Genomic DNA, 21,833 nt, shown 5'->3' with positions numbered 1-21,833 from the left:
GCTTAACATATCAATAGGAATAATTAGAAGAATTTTATAATCATGTGTTTCTTACAAAACACCTAAAATCAACTTTTTCTCTTGTGCTTATGTCAAACATTACTTTCCTGTCCTGAGCAATTTTACAAAAAAGACAGTCGCCAGAACAAGTTGAGATTTAGGGAGGTGATGTCCTTGCTAGTAAAATTATTAATGTCAAAATTTAGAATTGTACAACTAAGGTTATCCAACAATTTGTCAATGTCAAAGTTTATACCACATATCTTAATTTCTCTCAGTATATTATATTGAAACACCTAAGATTTACTCTGAAAGCTACAAAAGTGTATGAGGTGGCCTTTACTATATAATACGAACCCAACCCTAACCTTAATAGGTACAGACGCCATCCTCCATTGAAGGTTTCGAAGAAAGAACCACTGTTAAAAATATGAAAGTGGTGACCTTTGCTCGTAGAATTAGTGAAAAATGTCGATATCAACCATATTATCTTCAAATGTCCCTCACAATTCGTTATTAGACCAAATAGAAGTCTCTTCCATGTGAATTAAATGACACATCTTTAAGCTATAAATTTTTTTGGCAATACACATGCAGGACTGAAGTAGAAGGAATTCACTCAAAGGATCCCTTAATTATGGAAGAAGATGTTGGACTAGAGACTTATCACACAATAGATGAGTGAATTGTGTGGTTTGGAAAATTATGGTTTTGACAACACTTTGTGAGATAAAATCAAAGTTTAAAAATATTTTTGAAAAATTTAGCAACCGAAAATAAATTATGGAAATTAAAGGAGTTAAGGGAAGAAGAAGAACACCAAGTTTTATACAGGCTTAGTGAAAAAAGACTTAGTCTTGTCCCCAACAATTGATCTTGAGAGTTTTCCATATACGTTGAGAGCTTTTAGTAGGAAATACTCACGAACCCCCTTATACGAGAAAATGTTGGTTGATTTTTAACCAAATAATAGAAATTGAAAGATATCGGCATTTGCATATTTTCTACAAAATAATTTTAGGAGTGAACTGGCCAATGTTCCTTCCCAATGAAAGATTAAAGCGGTTAGTATTCTCTCCACAAACACGGATCTTGAGCTTAAACCCTTGATTTAACAAGAGATGACCAATAACTTGTGAGATTTTAACACCGGAATGATCTCAAACTAGTGAAGCTTTTAATACCGGTCTGACCTTCAATCTATGTTGGTTTTAATACGGGGCTAACCAAGAACTTAGGAAATTTTATCACGAGCTGGTCTCCAACCTAAACTAGGATTGAATCACATAATCAATCCCAAACCAAATCTTTTAACGGGTTCTGCTTCTAACCCAAATAAATACCTAAATGGACACGATTCAACCAAGGTGTATACAAATTATTTTCTTGGTGAATTTACAATTTTAGCCTTTCCAGAATCACAAATATTCCTCACTCACAAAAGGTCTTTTTCACAAAAGTTGTAACACCCCAAACCTACCCCGTAAATATACAGGAAAATCAGAGTGTAGAATCTCAAAACATACATCACATTTGAGGCGTCACAATTATCAACTTAAACAAATCATACACATGCTCACATATATACGGATACATAGCAAGTAATACGGAGGAAACACACGTTCATTAAACCTCAATACTCAAATAGTTATAATATTGCAGCGGAACAACATCAACAACAATATTCAAGTCATGCATGCCAAACATGGGCAATTAAAATTCTAACATATCTCTGTAGGACATAACAACATAATTCAATGAGAGATAACAACATTCAAATATAATAACAAAACGACAAGACAACAGAACATAGTCAAAACAAGCTAGACGTTCTCCGAGTGCTACGTATGAGAGCAAAGACACACCGACACGAGCTAAAAGGTAAGCGGCTACTCCACGTCGCTGCCTGCATGTTACCAACAAAGGATAACATTCAAATAGAAGGGGTGAGATATCATTCATTATAAAGAAACGTATGATAATATTCAAAGCAAGGGAATATATCATACATTGGTCACCACTTCTCATCATAACACTCAATACAACAATTCACATCACATAATCAACTTATAAAATGGCAACGATGTCAATAATCAACCATGACAATATATGCAATTCACCAGCGAGATTCCAACACATCACGACAAACATCTCATCATCAGGTCATAACAACATAATTAAATAAAACTCAAATGCAATTCATATGTGACTCGACTTATGCAAATGCATGTTGTACCATTTGGAGTAAAACTCCCACTGTCTCAAAATTTTCCATTGGACACACCGTCGCTATTTGCCATTAAGGCCGCCATCTCTTTTTTCCATTAAGGCCGCCGTCTCTTTATGCAATGGATGTGACTCAATAAATGTAACATCCACACAAACACAACACACATCACAAACAATACGTCACAACATCGTCTAAATCACCATCAAACATTATCAAAATAATGTCAAACTTCAACAACAACAAAGTCATCATCATTCATAAGAATGCATCATTTCACTTCACAATACGTCACAAATTCATCATATTATAGCAAACATCAACAATTCACCTTATTACCAACAACAATCACAATCATCAAACAATTTAATTTAAAGAAGGCTCCAGAAAGGTTTATAAGATTTTCAAATCATATTCATTAGAAAGACTCAATTAAACCTTCACGGAGGTTCAAACGGTACTTAAAAAGGAGTTACGGATCAAAAGATACATCAAATTAAAGTTTGAACAAGTTTTACACAACAGGGTTCGCTTAGCGACCCTCAAGCTCGCTTATGGAAATACAATTTCAATAACCCCGCTTCAAGCGGCCAAAAATAGTAGTGAACCAATTCCGAGCTCTGCTTAGCGAGCTGTTTTAATTTTTCAAAAACTAACATTGTCCGCTTAGCGGACATGCGATTATGCAGAAAAATCACAGCATTGACAGACCTGCGTAATCACCCATCCATCACCCCAAACTCATTCTAAACAGCGATTAAACACATATAATCACGAAATCTATCATCATCTATCATCAAACATCAATTCAAACACATTTCCAATCAAAGATTCATGCATTTTCATCATAAACTCTAACATTCTACACACAATTTCATGGATACAACACATAATCAAAGCCCCACCCTAAACATCATCATACATCTCTTTAGCATGAAAGAACCCCACCTTTACCTTGGGATTTGGATTGAAGCCAACTCTAATCTTCAATCTCTCTTTCTCTTCTCTCTTCTCTTCTTTCACCAAAATCTCCAAATGAGCTTCTAATTCTGTTTTTCCATAAAATCCTTGTTTTGTTAAACCTTACTATCTTCTAATTGCTAATGGACCCCAATTAACACCTCTTTACTGCTAATCCTATCATAGGCCCAATAACTAGTCTAATCACCAACTTATGTTATTTACTAGTAAAACTCAATAAATAACATAAAGCCACATAAACACATATAAACATACTTAATCCACATAATTCACAAATAATAAAATAAATACGAAATAATAAATACGGGCGTTACAAAAGCACTTAGGATAAAACATTTAGTGAGAGAAAGTTTAGAAAAAGTTTTGAAGAGAGTGTGAGAGTTAAAAGTGTCAAAACATGATTTTGGGTGATTTAGAATTAGAAATTAAACCTCTATTTATAGGCCTGAGGTGGATCAAAAAGGAAATTTTAATAAAAACTTTTTATGACATTCTAATCGATTATAGCATATTCATAATCAATAAGATGGTTAAAATAATCGTTCATAAGCTCTAAAAAAGGAAGGTTAAGATCATATCTGGTCGTTGCATAGAATCAAAGCACCTTCAAAATAGATTAGGTCTCAAATATGCGCATTTCTAATTGATTAGACAAATGTTCTAACTGATTATAAAATTCAAAAATTCGCCTATATCCATCTTGACTGCTCCTAATTCATTTGATACAACTTCCAGATATTTTTCAAAATATTTTTCTATTGCTAAAGCATTTTGAAAATAGTTTAGTGTGTGTGCTTTAGCCTTGCGCTTCTACGGAAACACCATTTTATTTAACAAATGTTCACTTATTACAAAATTAGGAGTTTACCACTTTACTTCAAGACTTTGCCAGATATTTCTATTTTTGTTGACACATGCTTGAGTAGCTTGAGATTAGGCTTTAGTTACATTCTATTTGTTTGCCATCATCGGATAGTCAAGTCAATTAAACTCTAATGATAAGATTTGCATCTTTATCTATTTTATCGTTCTTGCTTGACTTATCATGATATACTAGTTGTTATCATCAAACGTATATGTCCTTGTTAAAAGCACGTCACCTGAAAACAAGATTCCGCAGAAGATGCATTAACTCCAGAATCCTGGTTACTCTCTTCATAAATATCTCCTCGATAAAATTTTATCTTTACTAACAACCATTCCAGGCAGTTTCTTCCTCATGGTGTTTATTGTCATCACATAAAGGACAAACGATTTTGATTTTACGATTTAAATTTAATGCTCAATCATGTGCATGTCTTTTGAATATCCACCTCCTTTGAATCCTTTACGACAACACTATCATAAAAATATCAAAGATGAAGAAGAAACTTGCTACTGTCTCTAATCTTATGAATACATGGTATGGTATGAGCAAAAATGAGCGTCCTAATAATTTGTCCTGCTGCATTTTATTGACTGATATAATATGTTCATGATATAATATGTTCATCCAAAGATACAATCTCGTTGGTTAACCATAAAGAAATACAATCCATAAAGAAATAAATGAACATCTCACCCTTACTTTGTACAATAGTGTTTCTCGATCTACCATGTTAAAAGCATGTGAAAATTCTATGGTGCACATAGTCAATATCAATAATCATGTCGCTTGTTTAAAACTATGTTAGCATTCTACAAATGATATTAACACCACCTAATACCCCGATCCAAAACTACAAATTATTAAAATATTTGGCCACATCTAAGATTTTCACTTATTATTTTTATTATAAACAATATTTTACATGATAATTTTATTGAGTAATTGATGTTTTAATGTATACATAAATTAAATATATCAATTAGCTAATGAATTTAAGAAATAATTCATATTCATATTTATAATAAAAAGGGAAGGAGCTATAGTTCATATCTCATCATATCTACTCCAAGTCAACAATGAGGTTCTCTGGTATATTTATTTTAGATTTTCCTTAATAATTATTTTCTTCTTATGAGCCTTTTGTTTAAGTGTTTAGTCTTCTTATTCCTTTCCTCTTAACGAAGTTTTATACAACTCTAATGCATTATTAGTGATACAATTTCAAAACTCATCATCATTACTTTCCATGGCTTCAATAGAAGAAATGAAATTCAATACCATGCCTACCCACATTAAACATGTATGACTTTAGGGGACGATAAATAAATGAAACTTCAGACTTTTTTTCTTTCTTTGGCCACCGGTGGCTTCCGGTCACTAATTGAACTATTCTGTTTGCTTTCCTCCACACCAATATGGTGGGTTTCTCGATGGATATATAAAGTCATTGTGTCATCGAGATGACTTACATGATACATGCAATTTTTTTAAAGAGATTTTTTAAAAATGTTGGTTAAAAAATTAAGCATAAGAATTTTATCTTAAAGCATGATATATTCAATTTTATAAAAGTTTGAAAATTATTATATTCTTCAGAATTAAGAAAAACAAAAAAGTTATTTTATATAAATTTAATTAAAATACACTAACATCCAAGTCAATTAAACAATTGTTGATTAGTTTGAAAAATATGAATTTTACTTTAATTTATTTTAAAGTAATACAATTAAATCATTATGATATAGAGGTGACAATCAGAGTATCAGACCCGTTTTCAATGGACACCTGCAAAAATTATTTATAATAGAAAGATAAAAACACGCAAAATAGACACAGACATGGACACAGACAATTGCCCACAAAAATAAGTGGGTAAGAGCGCGGGTAAGGATATTTCAATATCTACTCCATTCCATACTCGCATAATATACTTAACTATTAAATTTGTACGCATTTTAATATAAATGTTTGTTCATTTCTCAACTCAAAAATATTATATTTTTTATTAGTGTTGTTAAAAATTTAAAATGACAAGATAAATTATAGATGAACAATGCTACCTTGACATTAAGAATGACATCAAATACTTACACTTGACTACTGTTCACGTGAACAGTGTAACAATACTCACGTATATAAATATTAATTTTTAGTGGTAAATAAAAGTTGGTTAATGAAATATAAAAAGTTAATTAATAAAATTGTGAAATTGATTAGTAAACGCTAGATATTAAAAATAATTTTAGTAATAAGTAAAGTTGGTTAATAAAGAGTAAAATGTTGGTTAATAATGTTATGAAGTTGGTTAATAAACGTCCAAATATTAAAAATAATTTTTAGTAGTAAAACAAAGTTGATTAATGAAACGTAAAATATTGGTTAATAAAATTATTAAATTGATTAATAAATGCCCAAATATTAAAAATAATTTTTAGTAGAAAAATAAAGTCGATTAATGAAATGCAAAATATTGGTTAATAAAATTATAAAATTATGAAATTATTTAATAAACATTCAAATATTTAAATTATTTTTTAGTAGTAAAATAAATTGATTAATAAAATATAAAATGTTAGTTAATGAAATTATAAAGTTGATTAACCACACTATTTTATTATAATATTTTACTTTTTAGTGTATTAGTATTGATGAACCATCAAATAGGTATTATAAGATTAGAAATTGGTATCAGAATAGCAATTATGTAAATTATAATTAATATATTTTTGTTTAGAAATGCGGTTAAATAGATATGAGTATGGATATAGAAGTATACATGAATATGATAACGTTGTTGTCCACACGAATATGTGTTTGAAAATGAGAATTTTTGCATTTATTTAACAGAATGAAAATTAATTTTGTTAAAAAATATTATCTTTTAAAAAAAACTATTAAAAGCATTTATATTTTTTATCCATAAGAGTATTATATTCTAATTTTTTTAACAAAACAGTAACAAACATATTTTAGTTTTGACTTAACTACAGATACCTCACTTTCTTCTCGTCAACGAAATTGATTTTCTATATATTTTAAAATCAAACAGTTTGGCCTTTTTCTATTTTTTGTAAATTTAAAATTTATTATCTATCCTGTATAAAGTTTATGTTAATGATCTAGTCTTCTTTAATATTTTTATTTTAAATTGATTATATTTCAATTTTCAAATAACGTGTCATTTGTGTGATGATAATTATTACATAAGAATTTTAGTAAAATTTTAAAAATAAAAAATATACAAATATACATTATTAGAAAATGGTTGTATCATCAATATTTAATGTGAAATTTTAAAAATAAAATCCAAAATACTTTTAAATAAATGTTAAATATATAAATTACATAGTATTAACAATTGTATACACATCAATTTTTAATTAAAAGTATACAAAATTAAATCAAAATGGTTTGAATTTAACATAAAGAGATCAATTTTATAAATTAGATAAAATATAGAAAAAACTATAATTAACGTTCAAGTTTTTGAAAGTGATTTCTTTATGATCAAAATTAATTTTTTAAAAATATTTTAAAGCATGTTTTACAAAATAAAAAAGAGATATGTTGAATTTAAATATTTTTTATATCATACTAAAATTGAATACATAAATTTTCACAATTTTAAAATTATATTTTATCTCTAATTTCTTATCACATGCCATTTAAAGCCATTTGTTAACATTTTTTCATAAAAATAGTAGATAGGATTAGATCAAAACTATTTTACCGAATAATTTAACAATATAGTACGACCATCGATATATATTACTAGTAGTGTCATTATTATTCTTTGAGTGAAGAGATTTTGATATCTATGGCGTCTTATATGCTCCACCGCTTAGGGAAGACCGGGTGCGTTAAAATACAAAAAGCGGTGATTTTCCATCCGTCACAAACCAATCAACTCGCCTATAGTTTCACCACATCATCATCTATTCCTTACGTGGCATAAAAACACAACCCATGAGTCCGTGACCATAGATCCAAAGATAAGACGCGGTAACGTACGTACCCCCACTAACTTTAACTGCAATAAAATGGACTAATGGAGTCATTTTTAACCTAACCACAGTTAAATAAAAACCAAACCATGGTTATATTTTCTGTTTATAAAGAGATACACTAACCATGACTGAGATGGTGCAAAGTAAATATATATCTTTATCCAAATCCAAAACATCTTCCATCACCATGTCGATGATGATGTTAGGGGAACCACCCCATCGTTCAAATCCAACCCTACACGTGGCACCGGCACCATGGCCAGTTATGAACAATCCTACGGCGGAGATCTTTTCTGATGATTATTCTCAGTTTTATTTTGAAGAAGCAATGAACGCTCTTCAACACTGTGTTCCTTCCATGGAGGACGAAGACGATTCTGACTCGGAGATTTTTCCGAGTCATGACTCGGTGGATGCTTACACGAATGACCATTTTCGTATGTTTGAGTTCAAGATACGGAGATGCGCACGTGGTAGGTCACATGACTGGACGGAGTGTCCCTTCGCTCATCCCGGTGAGAAGGCTCGCCGTCGTGACCCGAGGAGGGTTCCATATTCTGGGACTTCGTGTCCGGAGTTTCGTAAAGGAAGTTGCAAGAAAGGCGATTTGTGTGAGTTCGCGCATGGGGTTTTCGAGTGCTGGCTTCATCCTTCACGTTACCGGACTCAGCCATGCAAAGACGGAACAAGTTGCCGGCGACGTGTTTGTTTCTTTGCTCACACGGCTGAACAACTCAGGGCTCCGACGAGTCTTCAGAGTCCGTTGAGTGTTAACTCCGTCGAGTCTTATGACGGTTCTCCTCTCCGGCTTGCCATTGAATCCTCCTGTGTTAAAAAGCTTCGGTTCATGTCTTCTCCCGGTTCTGTTTCTCCGCCGGCGGAGTCTCCTCCGTCATTGGGAAGGTCACCGGGTTCTGTGAATGAGATGGTGGCTTCGCTGCGAAACTTGCAACTCGGTAAGATGAAATCTTTACCTTCTTCATGGAATGTTCAAATGGGTTCTCCTCGGTTCGGGTCTCCAAGAGGACCCCTGATCCGACCCGGATTCTGTAGCCTTCCATCAACGCCGACTCAGCCACCGAGTCGCGGCGGGGTTAACCATTTCGACCTTTGGGATCAAAGCTGTGAAGAGGAGCCTGTGATGGAGAGAGTGGAGTCTGGTAGGGATATTAGGGTGAAGATGTTTGAGAAACTGAGCAAAGAGAACTCGTTTGATGGATCCGGGTCGGGTCTGAATTCGGAACAGGTAAATGGGGCTCCGGATATTGGGTGGGTTTCGGAGCTTGTCTGACTGATGTTGATTTTATTTTGGAGTCGTCTGTGGTTTCACTTTTGGACAAGATTTAATGTTGGAAAATTGTATTCATGTAAATATGTCTTTTTCTCAGGGTTATGAGGTGAAGAAAATGAAGTAAAAATATTTAAGCTATTTTTTGGAAGGTTTTCAGGAAATCCAGACGACCTGTAATTGAATTTCAAGGCTTTATTGTATTTATGTAATTCAATTAAAAATTATCCTAAGCCTAGTTTTTTTGTTTGTATATATTTGAAATTTCTTATGTACTGTATAATCCAAACTCAATGTGTTGAGTTATGTAAATTATATATGCAAATCTATATAATATTTGCTTTGATTAGAAAATGCATTATTAGAATCTTATAGAGGCGATTTGTTATGTGTTTGAATTGATAAGTTCGGTGCGCTTCAGAATTGGACTCTTTCATATGTTTTTATTTTAATGGAACTCCTCTTAATTTGTCTTTTTAATGTTATTATATTATAATCATGGTGTGAATATTGTATTGTGTTTGGCAAAATGTGATTTACAATGTTGTTTTATTGTCTATATGGAGCATAATTAAATTATGATACAGAGAATCTATCTGTGAAATGGATTGAGATGAAATCTGAAATAGAGGATGTGGTAAGTGAGTCACAAGGGAAAAATCCAGATGTCAACAAATGTGAGAAACAGCTTGCTTTTGGCAGTGACTTGGATTCTACCCTAGTGGTGAGTACTACTGACGGCTAAGTGCTATCACGAGACAAAAGATCATGTACATTACTATTCATACTTTTGTCAAAAACAATTGTTTAAATTGATGTTTTATTTAGAATTGATTCTTCAAAAGAATTTCTAATTTTTTAATTTAAATATGATTTTTTACATTTTAATTTATTAATCAATTCATTGTTATAAGGCTAATCAAGTTAAATAAAGTGACAATTCTTTCACTTCCGCAGTTCAAAGAGTTCAAAGGTACTAATGTCAGGTAAACGTTGCTATTTAAAGTCATTTGATTGTTGTAAGTTGTAACAGTAAGGCCTTCACAAGTTCAAGCAATTCTTATTCAAGGAGTACTTTTTATTACTTTAAATTCATACTAATTTTTTTCCATAACTAATTATGGAGGGAATCCAATGACAAATGATATGTTTATTTATACTTATATTTAAATTGGATAATTACATATGGCAAGGAGTTTCGATGAAGCATTTGGATGAAATTACATGCCATAACATTTTTCTTACAACAACACTCTGCAAGCAAATAACACATATTACACTGCAGGACAAGTTAACAACCCATTAGCAGGAATACAAATGTCAATTGTGGATTACTCAATTCAGCAACAATGGTGACACTACCATATGTACCTATTCCAACCCTGGTAGATTCGATTATCCAAAAACGAGTAAGTGGTTATATTGGCGAACAAGTTCTAATAAGGATGAGTGGAGTAGTTCAACTGACAATTGCTAGTTGGGTTAAGGGATGCAAGTTGTTGGTCTAGAGTTTAACTCGTGATCGATGGATAAACTTATTTATATGAATACTTATCTTTAATGGGTTAGAGATTGATGTCTCTTCCTAAAGGTTACAAGATTTTGCAACTTTTTTTTTGGAAGATGGAAAATTTTGTAGGGTACTCAAATTATGATAATATGATCATGAAATAGTGGTTTTGAAGTACAAATCTTGATTGAGAATGAAAGAAATTTTTGTAGGTTTTTCTTCTCTCTTAAAAAACTCAATACAAACCTAGGTAGATTTAGAAAGGTGTTTCTATAGCATATTTGTGTGTCTTTGTCTTGGAGTATGATAGCCAATTTGATGAAACTAAAAATAAGTGGATGAATTAGTTGTGTTCTGAACTGGAACGAGAAATTGGTAAATATCAAATGAGAGGGTTAGCACTCTAATGCTAAAGTTAGTGAATAAGTGGGAAAGTAGAGTGAGCTTTTGATATGGCGGAGCGGTGGTAGACATTTAAGGTTAGCACTCTAATGCTAAAGTTAGTGAATAAGTGCGAAAGTAGTATGAGTGTATGAATAAGAGAATACATGAAATGTCATGTGTGGTATTTTATATATTGTGGGTGGTTAAACTGTCCTAATGAGATGTGGCGCTTCAAGGGGTGGTCGTCAGATCATATCTAATAGTGGAAAACACGTTGGAGGCCATAATCATGTGTCCCCAGCTGAGGTGAGGTCCCACGTATTATGTAGTCCTTTCCGTATGATACATGTTGTTGGGCTTTCCATCGTGGTCCTGTAGAACGGTCCAAAATATTGGCCCTTAAGCCTTTGTTCTTGCTCGTAGAGCTAGGGCTTATTATGATACCTTCAATACAGCTTCCGGTGGAAGATCATGATGGAACATCAATAACATTGGAAGCAAGCGAATTAAACGTGAGTCTAATAAATAATATTGGGAACAAGTGCATTAAATAAGAATCTCTTCACCTAAAAGTTTTGCAGGATCATTCTGACACATGGCCCTAGATCCCTAGTGTAGCGGTGACACTGCGTTTTAGGATGCTCGAGTGCACTTGAGTGTCGTTGTGATCTCGAGATAAACTTGTTAGTTGATTTTTGTCTGGCTACCTTCCTTCATTCTGGGCCATTGATTTTCTTACTTTGCTCCCACCGGGGCACTCCAACGTCAATTGGTCAAGATCTCACTAGGGCTCTCCGACCCCCTTTATGTCTAAAACCTACCGGGTTCTACGACGTCAATAGGTCGATATCCCATTGGGGCTCTCCGACTCCTCTATGTCTAGAATCTATCGGGTTCTACAACATCAATAGGTTGAGATTCCACTAGAGCTCTCCAACTTTCCTTTTTCTAGAACCAACCGGGTTCTACGATGTCAATAGGCCGATATCCCATTAGGGCTCTCTGACTTCTTTATGTTTAGAATCTATAAGATTTTATGACGTCAACAGACCGAGATCCAACTGGGGCTCTCCGACTTCCCTATGTCTATAACCAACCAGGTTCTACCACGTCAACAGGTCGATATCCCACAGGGCTTTCTGACTCCTCTATGTTTAGAACCTACCAGGTTCTACGACGTTAACAGATCTAGATCTCAATGCAGCTCTCTGACTTCTCTATGTCTAGAACCTACCGGGTTCTATGATGCCAATAGGTCGAGATCCCACTAGAGCTCTCTGTTTCTCTATGTCAATGACATATCTAGTTCTATGACTTCAAACGGGTCGAGATTCCACTTGGGCTATCTGATTTCTCTACATTGCGAAACCACCAGGATTCTTCAGGTTCTCCATTAAAGTCGTAGCTTTTTTTTTGACCTTATTAAAGTCATATATCTTCACAATATAAGCCATGGTGAATCCATCGGAAATTGATTCATCATCAAGACCACAAATTTATAGGGAGTTTACTCAATTAAAAAACAATTATGACAAGTTTACGTGATTCGAGATAAACTCAAAACACTTAACACTTACAGGCCTCGTTCTTTAAGAGCTTATGTACATCCCGAAATTTTTAGATCGGGACGGGTCGAATAACCGGGATGGGCTTCTCATCCCGGACTCGGGTCGTTACATGATTCAAAGGGTCTTTGTCATCAGTTACAATATTCCTCCATAAAAGCAGAGAAAGTTACGAAACTGCTACAAATGATTAAATGAATCAATTATAATTTTTTAGGATCATTAAGTGTGTCTACGCTATAAAAGGGGAGTCTGGACTATTTCACAAGGCGAACGATAAATAACAAAAAAAAAGAGAGGAGATGTGGAAAACCTTGAACAGCTCAATAATAATTGTCACTCCTTACCTCTTACAAACACTTAAAACACTAAAATCCATAATTTCTGTGATCCCTCGAGACCATTTTGAGATTAATTAAATGATATATACTCCTTCCGTTTTTTATTATAAGTCGTTTTAGACTTTTCACACAGATTAAGAAAAATAATAATTGTTGTATGAAAATGAGAAATTATGAAGTTTTTTACAAAATTATCCTTCATTAATGACATGTTGAAGATAAATTTATATAATTGAAATGAGAGAGAATAATAAATATTTAAGGATATAATAGGAAAAATAGCATTAATTATTCATTGGAATTGTAAAACGATTTATATTAAAATACAAAATATTTTTTCAAAACAACTTATAATAAAAAACGGAGGGAGTATTTTTTTCTAACGAAACAATATATTTAAAAACCTTTTCTTAACCCTTTTTGAAAGTATATCAATGAAGGAGAGAATCTATTTTAATATATAAAAATGAATTACCACCAAATTGCCTTAATTACCCTAATCACAAACAATTAAACATGGTTTTGCATACCCCTGAGCGTCATTTTACATCTAATCATGATTACATTCCAACAGTTTATTTAATGTAAAACTTCTGTATTGGAATATGAAAAAACCTGCACTACGTTCTATACACTTAAGATAGTTTTTCATACCCCTAAACGTAATTACACTACTAAACCTATTAAATTTCCTTTAACCCTAATTAATTAAAATCTCTTTATTGGAATATGTATCCCATTATAAGTGTTGTCTTTTATAACACGCTTAATTTTAGTTTTTCCAAGCGTTGGAAACTTCAGGAATTTGAACCAAAGTCTCTTCCAATTCCTTTCCTCCATCTATAAATTCATTCTCTTCCCATCTTCCTTCCTTCCCATTGTTCGTCTTCCTTCCCATCGTTTTTCTGCAGCTTTTTCAATTTAATTTTTCTTCTTTCTTTTGCTGGCAGAATATGTGTTTCATCTATCTTCCCTTAATATTTGATATCATTTTCTTGATGCTTTAATTTATTCTTCTATGTTGTTCTTAACCAGATAATGAGTCGAAATTTAACTCCGTTAAGGACATTAACGACACAAATGAAACATGGAGATTGGCCGATCGAATCGTTGGTTTATGGAGCCTTATCAACAGTAAGGGTTTGAAGTATTTGGAGATGGTTAAAATGGACACATCGGTAATATTTATTATTATTTGAAATCGTTTCATATGAAAGTATATATTTTTGTTCTGATATGTTTTTTTTATCATCAGGGCGATAGGATACAAGTTTTGATTGTACTGATCATACACCTAAATGGAAATAATGAATTTATGAAAATATGACTTACATAATTAACAACGGAACTGTTTTCATTCATTTTGTTATTGTACACTGAAAATATAAATGTCCATCTGTTACTCCATCTTTGAATTCACTGTTTTCAATAGTTTCATTCCTTACACTGCAAATTTAGGGTTTAGGATTTCCAATAACAGAGTTAAAATGTATGGTCTATGCATTAAAAAAATTATTTATTTAATTTCACTATTTATTTTCAATTTAACTCTTAATATATAAATAAGTTAGGTTTATTTAAGAAAATAATTTCGATTCAGGATTTATTCGTATATTATATTGTTTGTTTTTAATTTTGATTTATATAATTATTCATTAATTATATATAAATCATTGAATATCTTTACTTTTAAATAAATTACTTAATGTCTATAATTTGAATCAATAACCCACTATCTCTATGCATTCTAAGAAAAATAGTTATAGTTATTATTTGCTGACTGTATGCATATTAATTTATTCATTCTAAGATATATATCACTTCTCATTGTTTCTCAGATTATTTTTTATCCACTTTTGACAATATAAGTTAGGTACTATAAAAGTTGATTCATTAAATTGGTTATTATCCTTTTTATGAAATAGTATTTATTTAAAACAATGTGATAAACTTGATGAAACAATTATATCGCATATTATGACATAATAAAAGAAAAAAATACTTAACTTCTTGGAGTAAGAATTTGCATGATTTATTTTAATTTCAAATTAATAGATACAAAATTATCTAATTATATTTATTTATTACAAATAATAATATTCTTGGTTACATGGCATATCATAATTAATAATAATTAATATTTAGATCACAATTTATTTGAAAGAGAAAAATAGTAAATGGCTAAAAAACCCGAAATATATTTTATTCAAAATTTACATATATTTTAGGAAATTATTTTTCGGCAATAATTCAGGAAAAATAAAATATTCAACCATATTATAGATAAATTACTTAATTCTGATTTATTTATTTTAAAAATAAATTAGATATACAATAATTTTAAAATATATAGTGTTTCAAAAATTGGTTAAATATTACTTCTATTTTAATATATAAAAATTAACTACCACAAAAATTACTTTATTACCCTAATAAAAACAATTTTAAGAGAGGTTTTCATGCCTCTAAACGTGTAATTAAACTAATGATATTTCATTGGACGTCTCAAATTGAATTGTATTGTAGTTATTGGTTATTTTTTAACTATTTTTTATTTGTTTTAGAGTGTGTATTGTATCAATGAAAATATGTGATATTGTTTATTCTTATATTTTTTGTGTTTATTTTTATAATAAAAATGTAATTTCATTTGTTTTTCCAATGCAGAGTTACACAGCAGGTTTGGGGAACTATCTTGACTTGGATAGGATATGCGCATCAGCCCCAAGAGTGGGAATTGGAGAAACAATGGCTGATTATGGAAGGTAGGAAGAAAGGCTGGAAGAGGATTTTACTAAAAATCGCCCTGGCTGAAACGACTTATGCTGTGTGGAGGGCAAGGAATGATTGTATATTTAACAACAAGCAGCTAGCTACTGATTTGATAGAACAAGTTAAATACATGATTATTGCTAGAAGTACTCTACATAGTAAACTTAGTTCTCACATGGATTGGCTTATCAACCATTAACCAGTCTGATATAGATGGTTGTTAGTTGTTTGATTTATTTGGCTGTTAGATTTTGTAGCTGATCTGGATCCTTATAGGATCGTCTGTTTTGACATTGTTTTGTGGAATAAAAGTTTCTTCTATTCTCCAAAAAAAAATGTAATTTCATGTAATTAATATATATTAATAATTATTATTATTGCAAAATTATGTAATTATGGCAATATTAATTTTCTTAATTCAAATTGATTTGAATCTTTAGAATATTTTAATATTTTCTTTAACCATCATTAATGATAGTCTTAAATAATTGATTTGAATCTTTGAAATATTTTTATATGTTTTTTCCAAAACGAATAAAATAGGTAGTATTTATTAGGCATGTATACCCTATCAATTTAAAAAAAACAACTTTTCATTAGCTTGCAATAATTTTATAACAGTCATTTATTATTGGAATGTGTTCTATTGTAATACGTACTCATTATTAAGATCGGGCTAATTAATTCTCGATTTTATATTTCTTAAAATCCTATTCTACTTCCCCATATCTTTTCAAATAAATAAATGGGAAAATCGTTCTTATATGTTTTTTAATTTTTTTTACTATTTATATTTATTTCAAAAAAACAAATATGAGGTTTTTTATTTTTTTTATTTCTCATGAGCTAGGATGCAACGGCTCTATAGACCCCAAAGTCTCTAAAGGGGAAGACAAGCTAAACCCTAAACAAATAATTGGTGGTAACTCAACAAATAATTGGTGTTCAGTGGAATATACAAATTGTGATGTATGAAATATACATAGAGTATAATATACTGTGTAAGAGTGTATACCAATAAAAGAATTTGAATTTTCTACAATGTCTCCTATATAAATTTTTATGATTTATACTTGAATAAAAGATTTCAGTGTGAAGCCTAAATATTTATATAATGTTTAAATTTATTTTTTTCAAATTTTATCATTAATGATACAGATTTAATTAATTCATTTTCAGCATCTTTTCAATGCAATATTAAATAATTGTAATCATTTCATATATGTTTTCAATGTAAAAAATAGGTCATTTTTCCGAAGTGAAGAAATAGGCCACTTTAATTGTCTTTCCTTACCCTTATTTTATTGAAAATGGGTCACTTTAGTTGTCTTTTCATCACAAATATATTATAATTTTTTATGTTTTGATCCAAGTTAATGTTAAATGAACATTAGTACGATTTAACATTACATATCATTGGTGTTTGTGTGAAATTTATGACAGGATTAATGTATAATTTATTTTCTATGAATATCTAATATTTCTAATATAATATAATTGTTATTATTATTTTTTAAATATTTTTTCTTCATTTCAAGTATAATGCATTAATATTTTTAATATATTATCTTATTTATTTTCTATGAAGATCTCAATTGATATAGATATTTAGCAAAAAAAAAAAAGAAAGAAAAGAAAATAGACTTATTAGAAATGGTATTTATTTGCTTACTATAATTTTTATATCCGTTTTATATATATATATATATATATATATATATATATATATATATATATATATATATATATATATATATATATATATATATATATATATATATATAAATACGTTAATACATAATCACAAGAAAATATTATATTAAAAACAAAGATTCTCACTATTTTAAAGGGTAATCCACTCCCACATTAATATGTAATTTTTTATTTATTTTAGTTAATGAGATAATATAATTTTATCTATAAAATAACTATTCTTACATATTATTATTATTAATGAAATATATTTAAAAAATCAAACTTAAAAGAAGAGATTTAAAAAATAAAGTGGAGATTTTATGGTGTGTGGATCCTTTAAAATTTAAATTATAACCATGCTCGATGGGTCGGATCTATTTTTCTGACGGACCGACAAAATATTTACCTAAGTTGAATAAATATTAGAGATCATATGTTTAATGACTTCTGAATTACTATAGAATATAACTTTTAAATTAATACAAAAATTTAACAGGAATAATATTATTCGATTCATTAAATCTAATCAAATTATTAAACCAATATGTTTTTTTTGGTGTATAATATATTTTATTTTATAATATTTGTTAATAGAAATTGTAAAATTATAATTATAGACAATTAGGGACGGCAAGCAGACCCGCACCCAACCCGAGTCAACGGGTGAAAACCCGAGTTCGGGTGTCACCCGATATTTCGGATGCGGGTTTAGGTAGTGTGAAACTCGCACCCGAAACCCGAAATCACACCCACGTATATATTTTTAAATATATATATATATATATATATATATATATATATATATATATATATATATATATATATATATATATATATATATATATATATAAATATATCATAGAAAGAGAAACAAATCCAGTCCATTAAAATCAACAAAATCAAAATTTAATGGTTGTAATTCATTGTTCTCATTTCTCATAATAACCAAATGTTCTCACTTGAGTCGTCCCCTATATATAGGGAATATATATATAGGGAATGTATCAAGTAGGAGGAGTTTTAAATAAGAGAAAAGAGGATTCAATGCTAACCATTGGATTAATGAAGAAAGAGAAATAATAGTTATATTATTATTTTAATAATTAATTTAATTTCTCTCTCTTGATTAATCAAATGCTTTGGATTGAATCCTCTTATCTCTTATTTAAAAATTCCTCCTACTTGATACATCCCCTATGTATATATATTGTGGAAAGTTGTAGAAAAAATGTATTTTATGTATTTTGCTGCGGGTTCGGATGTGGGTGTTATTTTGCCACCCGGACAGCATTTGGATTTGGGTTCGGGGGCAGGTTTGGGTAGTGTAAAACCCGCAGCAAAAATTAAATTTACTTTCTTTGTTTTTCATGAAAAACACAATTTTAATGCTAATAAGAATTCATCTTTAATTTTTCTTAACCATCATTAATTACAGTTCCAAATGATAACGAATAAACTATGTAGTATAAATTAGACAAGCATACTGTATAAGCTTCCAATTAAATTATTACCATTTTTATTATGTGACTCTTTACGTGCCAAATATTTATGTTTCAAGCATAACTCAATACGCATTATTGTATCTTTCCCATTGAAAATAGTTGACATTACTTCTAATTTATATTCATTTCTTTAATATCTATAAAAAAAATATTTGACATTAATTCTAATTTATATTCATTTCATTAAATATATCAAATATAAAGAAAGAGTTGGTATATAAATCTTTTTCTGTCAAGATTATAAATAAAATTATAAGTTATTTTTTATTTAATAAATGTTCTATTTTTGTTATTGGATATGCAATTTGAATTAAATATTTTTGCTGTTTTTATTCCATTACATTAGTATTTTTGATTCGGTATGAGTAGCTAACACAAATATGAGAAATTAACGACATATATGTGATAAGTAACATTAATATTAATAATATACATCTTTTGTACAAATTTTTCTTTGGTAAATCAAATTAAATATATATTTAAAGTTAAATAATGAGATTTAAATGTGTTGCATTGAATTATAATATGTCATTTCATTATTATTTTTTGTTTCTTGACTTATATAGATGTTATAATTTTTTTTGCAATTTTTTATTTTGATAATTTAAATTTGTAATTTGAATCATGCTCATAAAAAGGCGGGTAGACATACTAGGGGTGGGAGCCCATAAAAATTGATAATGTGCGTCTGCGGAAAAAAAGGCGGGTAGACATACTAGGGGTGGGAGCCATAAAAATTGTTGATAATGATAGTACATAATAACTACATTATCTCAATTTTTATTTATTTTTTTACTTTTTATCAAGAACTATATTTTTTCAGAGTTAAAATTGTAATCAACAATAATAATTAATTATCTCTAATATTATTTTATTTTTTATCCAACATAAATATCATCATTGAAAACAACTACAAATTGATAAAATTAAATTAATATTAATATGATAATCATTATTGAAGAAATTATTTCACTTAATTAATATATATTTTAATAGAATTCTTTAACCATAACCATATTATATTTATTTAATATTTATACCGACTTTACGTGACCCGTGCGGGCGCACGGGTCCTTTACTAGTTTTAAGATAAAAATTAAAGAAAAGACAAACCTCCAATTTAAATAAATAAATTTATTTATTTTCTTAACACAAAATTCTCTAATTTTAAGGAAGTCAAGAAATATAACGAAAAAACACTTTAAAGAATAATATAAGATTTATATATTACTTTCAAATCCTTTCCATATTATTAGAATACTTTAAAAAAAGTTCTATAAAAATTAATCATAAACATCTAGTCTTCAGTCTTTTAAAAGATACTATGAAGTATGGTAGACAATTTCTCTTTATTTTCAACTCCTCGTTTCTTAAAATATTATTTTTCAAATTTTCAAACAGAACCTTAAAATTATACTTCAAGTCATCCAAAATCATTTTAGACATAACATTTTATAAAATTTAATCAATCACAAAATAAAAAATCTTTTCACTAAAGATATTAAAACCATATATGAATTGACCTATTTTAAATATAAGTAAGTCAATGTTCATAAATACTTGTGCCTTAGGACCAGGCATGATATATATTGAGATCTTATCTCTTAGACTATTGCTCATTCTATTAATATCCTATATATAGACAATAGACTTAAGACAACAATAAACATTTCTCTGTAATTTATATTTAAAATAAATGTAATCAAATAATTTTAATACTAACAATTTAAAACCGACGTAATAATAAAATAAAAAAGTCAAATTTGAACAAATTTTGTAAGCACGCAGTCTTAACAGTAAGAGTCACATCAAAGGGAGTTAATAAAACTTGGTGGCATCCCCTGGGTTGAGGGAAATCTGTTGGTTACTTGCCAACAGGTCTTACCTTTGAAAAGAAAAGATTTTGTTTGAAATGAATTATTAATACCACTTCCAACCACAGACAATATCATAGGGGTTGTTGTACATTGTAGATAAGATCGATGTTGATGGAATTGACTAATTAAATAACATATTACTAAACTCTACTTTAATCAAAGTTTGTCACACAGATAAACTTGTTAAAAAATATTAATTTTCCTTACAGAATCTTAGCATGATAATAAACCCACTTTCTTGTGTTTTGGTTTGAGTTGATCTTTTCAAATTGGTCTCTAAGATTGCTCTACACGCCATATTTTATTTTAATAATTAACAAGTTACCCTTTTTTTATTATTCTATTTAAGGATGTGAATGAGTTTAAATATAGAATTTTATTTATCTTTCGAGCAAAGTCTAAATTATTAAAGTAGTTTTTTTTTTTATATATTTGAGAATCTAAGAATTTGGATTTAAAAAATCTACAATACTTGATTTTAAGACAAGAATAAGAACAAACTAAGTCATAACCATGATCACCTATAAGATGCTTCTATCCCTCTCTAAAAAAGGAAGTAGTTTCCTTTTACTTCCTCTATCCATGTTTTAGGCTATGTTTGGGAGTTTGGAGGGGAAGGGAGGGCTTTGGAAAATAGGAGGAATTGGGTGAAAAAGATAAAAAGATTTTGGGTAAAAGGGTTTTGGAGGGTTTGAGTTTATTCATAACACCAAAAACCCCATAAAATGGGGGAACTTAAAAATTGTATTGAAGGAGGTTTTGGAGGGTTTTGAAGGACTTACATAAATTTTCCAAATATCTTTTAGGTTGTTATAC

At 29.7% G+C, this 21,833-nt stretch overlaps 1 protein-coding gene across 1 annotated transcript; it reads left to right on the top strand.

Moving 5' to 3' along the window:
- Positions 1–8,207: 8,207 nt before the first annotated feature.
- On the top strand, positions 8,208–9,604 carry LOC131603795 (zinc finger CCCH domain-containing protein 20-like). The gene has a single exon (XM_058876228.1). It carries the CDS (start codon positions 8,208–8,210, stop codon positions 9,372–9,374), a length of 1,167 nt encoding a protein of 388 aa, XP_058732211.1. The 3' UTR covers positions 9,375–9,604.
- The last annotated feature ends 12,229 nt before the right edge of the window (positions 9,605–21,833 follow it).

Source organism: Vicia villosa, linkage group LG5 (genome assembly GCF_029867415.1).
Source record: "Vicia villosa cultivar HV-30 ecotype Madison, WI linkage group LG5, Vvil1.0, whole genome shotgun sequence".
NCBI classification, from domain to species: Eukaryota; Viridiplantae; Streptophyta; class Magnoliopsida; order Fabales; family Fabaceae; genus Vicia; species Vicia villosa.
This window is presented reverse-complemented; position numbering and strand designations above follow the sequence as displayed.